We start from the raw sequence: 7,113 nt of genomic DNA on the forward strand, positions 1-7,113 counted from the left end.
CTATGTAAAGGAGTGTGTTCCTATTTTATAGGAGTGGTTATATCTATATGTCCCTAGTTTGGTGTGTGGTTGAGATATTCTCTCAACCAACTAATTGTGTGTCCAAGATAGTTTCCCTATCTTGAGACACCACTTCTTGTATACATGTAATATCATAATTGATCAATGAAGATAATTTGCATTATCAAATTTTATCTTGGTATCAGAGGCTGTAAAGGCCTGGGTCCTTGGCCCCTCCCGGGCCGAGGGAAATAAAGAGTTTGATGAGTGTTTTTTTTGTTTTTCCCTTGCTTGTTTTCCCATCCTTTTGTTTCTCCTATGTAGATGGAGCTCGAAAGAGTGTGGTAGATCTGTAAGTTGTCAAACATCGGGAGTAGTAAAGAGCCGCGATGTGACTGTGAATTGTAGATCTATTTTTTCTTAATAGGAGTGATGTTTGGCTTGGTCGGGATGTGTGTTTAGAAAAATCTAATTGCATTGGATCTCGTTAGGTAGATCGGTTGTTGGTAATCGATGAGCGTGATTGTAGATCCGAAGCATGGCCGCTGAGCAGGGCTCGTTGATCTGCGTAAGCGGACCTGTGTGGGTGTTGCTGCATATGAGTGTGTGTGGAGCCACAAAGCTTGTGAACAATGGTGCTTGTGATATTTGGAGGTTGCCAATGCTTGTCGTGTGAAGCTATAGATGAAGCTCGTTGCTTGGTCTCCTTGTGAAGAATGAGTTGTGTTGGATCATTGAGTGTAGTTTTGTGGAAGAGATCAATTGAGACGTGGAGAAGGCATTGAACATGCTGCCGTTCGCTCTTCTGGAGGCGTCATAGGAGGTGCGGGAGCACGCGGAGCTGCTGGGAGGGTTCTAGCTTCCACTGTTTTGGATTAACCTCGTGGAAGGTTGATTGGCTTTGGTGGGACGGATGAAGAAACTCTAGTTTGCATCGTGCAAGACAATACTATGTATTGGTCAGATGACCCAATTCTGTCAACACTTCAGTAAGATATGGCGTTTAGCATCATCGCTCAGTGCCAAGATGCATGCTAGTACCAGGACTTGGACTGGGATTGGGAATGGGGTTGAAATTCACAGTATCTCCCCCAAGTTTGGTCGAGTCTCTAGAACTAAAGCAAAAAATGGAGGAGGAAAAGAAGTCGCAAGATCCAATCTTACCCGAACCTCGAGTAGATGAAGGGAAACTATGTTTTTAGAAGATGAAGAGGACCTGATGGGGGTTTGCACATTCACGCAAGGGGATGTAATTTTTTCCCCGCAGAATTAGAATTCTAATTATGCTACCTCCGATGTAGGCAATTTGAATGATCTTAAGTAGGCACATTGTTTTTTATGAATCTGGGAGTTTTTTTTATCTGTGCATTGTAATCACAGTTGGAATTTCCTATGGTGCTAATGACAAGGATTTCAAGGATGCCAAGATTGGCAAGAAAATGGGTGAGATTCAGTTCGTAGTGTAGTTCATTTGCTCATCTCTGGTGAACATGAACATGATGCATAAGTTGCTACCATGGAAGAGGTGGCCGCTCCACTCAGATCGGTTCAAATTGATGGATTAGTCATATTGAAAATCATAGAGCATTGCAAAGAATGTTCGACTGCGCTTGTCACCAAGCAACTTTTGGGTTTGGATATTGGAAGTGTTATAGAGGTCACCAATTGTTTCCCATTCCCGAGCGAGGGAGCGTAGAGGACTGTGGTGATTTGTTTGATTTACAAAACTTGAAGATGCTCGAGCTGCATAGAATCTAAATGGGCAGCTGGAAATTGTTGGTCGAATCATAAAGGTGTCAGCGATCAAGTTGAAATGCAGGAGTTTGGAGCTAATGTTGATGATTTTAATGCTAATTTTAATAAGAAGTATGTCGTTTCATGGTACTTTTGGTTTTTATTGAAGTGACATTGGTCTGAACAACTATTTTCACAATTCTTAGTGTGTGTTAGAACTAGTCATTCCAACAATACACAAATTTGTAGGATATGAGGAAGGCATGACACTGAAGATGGCATCCAAATAGCTACAACAAAGATTAAAGGACGATGGACAACTAGGTTAAAATTTGTGTGAATTTGTGGAATAGACTCATGATCATGGTGTATTATGAGTCACATATTGTAATTAGAGAAAATCTACATGTCATATATTGTCTTGTAATGGTTAGTTGTGGTCCTTGAAATTTTTTATGTATCTTTGTAAGACCTAGAGAGGCATGCATACCCATTGTTATGTGCTCTCTCTCTTAGAGAGTTTTAAGACCCTTGAAGAGTGTGTTATGCGAGATATATACAATTGGGTGGGACATATTGGTTTTAGACTCCATAAGGTGAAATTTTATATTTAGGGGGAGTTCATAGTGAGGTTGGATGAACCATGTATGTGAAGGACTTCCTAATAGACTCATAGTTGCAGCGGTTGGGAACCCATAGATTCCAATAGATGATTGTTCCTTTATATGGACATTGACAGTTGCATGAACAAGGTACAAGGTGTAATTACCAGACTCGACTAGATGTAGATCTTGCAGATTGATATCGAGACAAGTAGTCACTAAGGGGGAGTGTTGGAAAATATAATTCCTACTTGTCTAAGTTGTGACTTTCTATGTAAAGGAGTCTCTTCCTATTCTATAGGAGTGGTTATATCTATATGTCCCTAGTTTGGTGTGTGGTTCAGATATTTTCTCAACCAAGTGATTGTGTGTCCAAGGTAGTTTCTCTATCTTGAAACATCACTTTTTGTATATATGTAATATCTTGAGACACCACTTCTTGTATGTATGTAATATCATAACTCATCAATGAAGATAATTTGCATTATCAAATTTTATCTGTTTAATCAATACATAAATATTTTGTTAAAATTGTGAAAAACTTAATCTATCCTCAACACCATTTTTACATAGTATAATCTTAATTATTGAAGCAGTGTAAGCCAACAGCCCTGGACAACGCTGAGTTTATTTAGGTAAAAGATAACATATATGTTAAATGAAAAAACAATTAAATCAATAAGTAAATATCTTATTAAAATTGTGAAAAACTTAGACTACTTATGAATGAAGATAATTTGCATTATCAAATTTTATCTGTTTAATCAATACATAAATATTTTGTTAAAATTGTGAAAAACTTAATCTATCCTCAACACCATTTTTACATAGTATAATCTTATTATTATTGTTACATAGTATAATCTTAATTATCGAAGCAATGTAAGCCAACAGCCGTTGAGAAAGCTGAGTTTATTTACGTAAAAGATAACATATATGTTAAATGGAAAAACAATTAAATCAATAAGTAAATATTTTATTAAAATTGTGAAAAGCTTAGACTAGTCTAAACACCTTTTAGGATAGTATAATCCTAATTATTGAAACAGTGTAACCACATAGCCTTTGAGACAATATAACGCTGTAAAGACATATGAAATATCTAACGCAATTCTTTGATCTCAATCAAGTATATGTGTAATCTATATGTGATTATTTCAATTTGGTGAGAGGTGGGACCTGTGGGAAATAAAAGTTCTGTAGAGCATTCAACCTGTCTCTAGAGCAAATCGATTTTCTGTCCAACACAGAAACTGACCCTAGCATAGAGTCAAACTAACTATTATATATATATAAAAGGCAGAAATTCTTGACATGATGTCCAGAAATATCCAAGAGCAATATTTATTTAGCTTGTAAAATGTCTACAGAATGCCGGGATTTATTTAGTTTGTAAAGTGCATAGGGGATGCTTGGCCCAACAGCTCAATAGCGCATGAAAAGCATATGGTTCAAACGGAGATCATACACTATGGAACATGCAGAGCTACATCAATGACTCAGCCCAATGTTTTGCACGCCCGCTGAGTGAAGCCCAAACGATTCTTCTCTCTGTCATACAATATATAGAAATTGTTCTGCTGAAAGTTTCCTATGAGAACGGCAGGTCCATTAACAGCAGTGCCACCATTCATCATTGCCAAGCAGAATGTATCAGAACTACCAGAACTTTCAGAAGAGAAACTATTCTCACTGGGCACTACCATGTCTGAGCCACCCTTGAAATGAAATGAAAATGTAGGCCACTGAAAATTCTCTAAACCAGACACATTGTAACACAACTCTTCAACTCCAGGCTCTCTTCTATATCCAATTTGAGAAGCAAACTCACCAGCAATCTGGTTATAAATTAAATCAGGAAAGATAGTGTAAGAAGTGCCTGAATCTATTACGGTTCCACCATTGCCTTGGCTGTCAAATGACAATAAATTGGAGGGCAGCGTCAAGCGCTTTCCACCAATACTCACCGCTTCGAGGCCAAGGTAATAATGAGAGAAAGCCGAAGGGTTTACTGGGTTGAAGAGAAGGGGAGTGTAAGTCAAAGGGATATCCCTGAGAACCGCCTTGTTACCCACCACTATCTTGCTGTTGTTGTTCACATAGTCAAGGCAATACCCAAATTTATCACCAAAAAGAGGACCAAGCTGGGAAGGCATAGACAGTCCTCCTCTGCCAAATCCTGCAATACCAGCAACCTGGTTCGAAACCACTGAACATCCTACTGCGAAGTGCTTTATTTCTCGTCTTCCTGCGTTTTCCAGTGGCAAAGTCAACGTGTCACTCAGTAAACGCCCCGTCGCGTTTCCAATGCCATAGGTAAGTCCAAAATGTGGACAAATCCGCGAGCACTTCTGGAAGCTTTCGACGCAGCCTTCATTCTCGCACAGGTCTCTGCACTTCGGATCTGCGCACTTTATAGGCGCATGAGAGGATGACCTTCTTGGATGAAAAACCGTGATGTATCCATTGCAGTCGTTACAGGTATAATTTGTGGTGCAGGGTGCCCACACCACATTACTGCCCGTGTCCATGACAAGCAATAGATCCTGTGGAGGAGTACCCACCGACAATTTGATGTAATACTCGATGTAGTCGCTGGGATAGTAGAGAGGCTCCTTCACAGTGATCTTCTTTGTAGACCCGCCCTTCACCCTCATCTTCATGTGGAGGCTCACGGACACTCCATCAATTTCGTGCTTATTCTCCTCAGACAATGTTGCAGAGACTTGCAGTGGGAGGATAATCAGGAACATCAGCTTTACCTTAGAGGCCACCATAGTGCGAATTCTTAGGCATAGCCTAATCGGGGAAGAATGGGATTTAAGTGGGCACTGCCAGTATTGACTATTGATAAAAAACCTCGAATTATCGTACAGTTGATTAGACATTAATTACTAAGATTAGCTGTGTGATGCCGATGTCCAAGACTAAGATTCGGTGTGCAATGGGGTTGTCCAGTACTAGGATTACGTGTGTAGTGCCTATGTCCAATAGCCTCGTAATAATTAACTTGATCAGAAGGGTAAATAGTGATCTAAAGCGTCTAAAGCAGATGTCACTCGATGTTCGTTGCCCCCAATAAAGTAAAAGTAAACGGTAAGGTAAATAGTGATATGCTTGTTGTCCGCAACAAAGTAGGAATTGCCATCCATTCATCTGCAGTGTGGACCATTGGAGGACATCCATTATCATTTGAGCATCTGTGATTGATTGATTTAACCTGTTATTTGGATAATACCGTTAAATTATTTGGTTTATTGATATTTTTCTTCCTTTTATAATCCCAGTTTTAAAGATAATTTTTTTTTATAAAATAGTAAGAGAAGGTTTTATAAATATATGTTTTTTAAAAAGTAATCTTATTCTAACTTGTGAAATCAATAATGGATCATTATTATAGCTCGTTAGTTTTTAATGTAAATTGTCAAATGAATAGTGCAGTGATTATCATTATCTGATATTTTTTGAATGTAAATGGTCAAATCCGTAGTGAGATTATTATTATGGGTTCATATTTCAAAATAGGTTTATTCATTATCTTTATTCAAAGTGAAGCACACTATTTGGAATAATTTACTAATAGACTAGTTTTTCGAATTTTGAATATTTGTGTTTCATTCTTAGTCAAACAAAAACTATTATAATTATATTTATTGTAGTTTTAGCATTTAGTATTTTTTTTTCCTAAGTATATTTTTTAATTAATTATACTTAAAATTTAAATAAAATTTGTTGGAATGATATATTTGAATTATTAAATCTCCATGAAATCAACATCTAGAGAGTTTTTAATGACTGAGAATCTATTTACACATTCAAAAATGCATTTAAAACAACTAAAACTAAATAATATCAACTAAAATAAAGAAAGAAATTAAAACAATTAAGCATTGTCATTATTTTTATTTTGAAAATAATTTTAAATTAAGTTGTTACACACACACACATATATATATATATATATATATATCATTGGAATAGATGCCTTTTTTAAAATTGAAATATATATTTTTAATGTAAAGATCAATACTATAAAATGTTATCTTTTTATTCAAATTATAAACTATTTTTTTCATTGTTTTGGTCATAAACATAGGAGAGAGGAGCTTTTCCATCTGGTTGACAGATCATCATAAGTGGCATCCCAAAATCCTTTTAGTCTAGTGTGATTAATACTAAGCAAGTACTAAATATTTTATTGTTGGAATGGAAATTTAGATGACAATTTAATGAATGAAGGTGGAGAAATGGTTGGTTTTTCAAATCATAGAACATTGATTACGAGGATTTTATAACATATTTTGGTGTTGAATAGGTACATAGTTAGTAAGCATTACAACCCCAACATGTTCTTAAATCAAGCAATTTAGGTTTGATCCACACAAGACGAGGTTAATTCTACATCTTCTAGTCAGTAGTTTTCTTTGTGCTTTTATGGTATGGGATTCATTTGGTTTTATATTATCTATGCACTCGTGGTTGGTTCAATTAAATTTTCTAAATTCTTTGGTAACTGGTGGATTTTGGGAAGAAAATATTACTCCTTTCCCTCCTCGAATCATGGTTCACTTGCTCTCCTTATGTAGCAAAGACGATTCACTTTTGCTAGTTATGTTCCTTATCTTGGGCACCGTCGCATCTATTGGTCGCATTGGTCCTAATTTTCCGTTCCTAAGTAAAAGATATTCCTTTACTAGGATGGTCACATTCTCGTACTTATGATTGTGGGATGGGTTATTAGGGAAACAGATTCTAGAATTGGGAAAAAAAATTGATC

General features: G+C 36.7%; 1 protein-coding gene across 1 annotated transcript; it reads right to left on the minus strand.

Annotated features, from left to right (window-relative positions):
• Positions 1 to 3,603: 3,603 nt before the first annotated feature.
• LOC149145298 (aspartyl protease family protein 2-like) lies at positions 3,604 to 5,146 on the minus strand. The gene has a single exon (XM_089449582.1). The coding sequence runs from the start codon at positions 5,111 to 5,113 to the stop codon at positions 3,836 to 3,838; it is 1,278 nt and encodes a 425-aa protein (XP_089305708.1). The 5' UTR covers positions 5,114 to 5,146; the 3' UTR covers positions 3,604 to 3,835.
• Between the last annotated feature and the right edge of the window lie 1,967 nt (positions 5,147 to 7,113).

This window comes from Pinus tabuliformis, chromosome X (genome assembly GCF_031772625.1).
Source record: "Pinus tabuliformis cultivar Carrire ecotype Pingquan chromosome X, CPIR1, whole genome shotgun sequence".
Taxonomy (NCBI): Eukaryota; Viridiplantae; Streptophyta; class Pinopsida; order Pinales; family Pinaceae; genus Pinus; species Pinus tabuliformis.

What these genes read in the sequence shown, in the direction of transcription:
- LOC149145298 (XM_089449582.1), bottom strand. Translation starts at nt 5,113, where the DNA reads ATGGTGGCCTCTAAGGTAAAGCTGATGTTCCTGATTATCCTCCCACTG.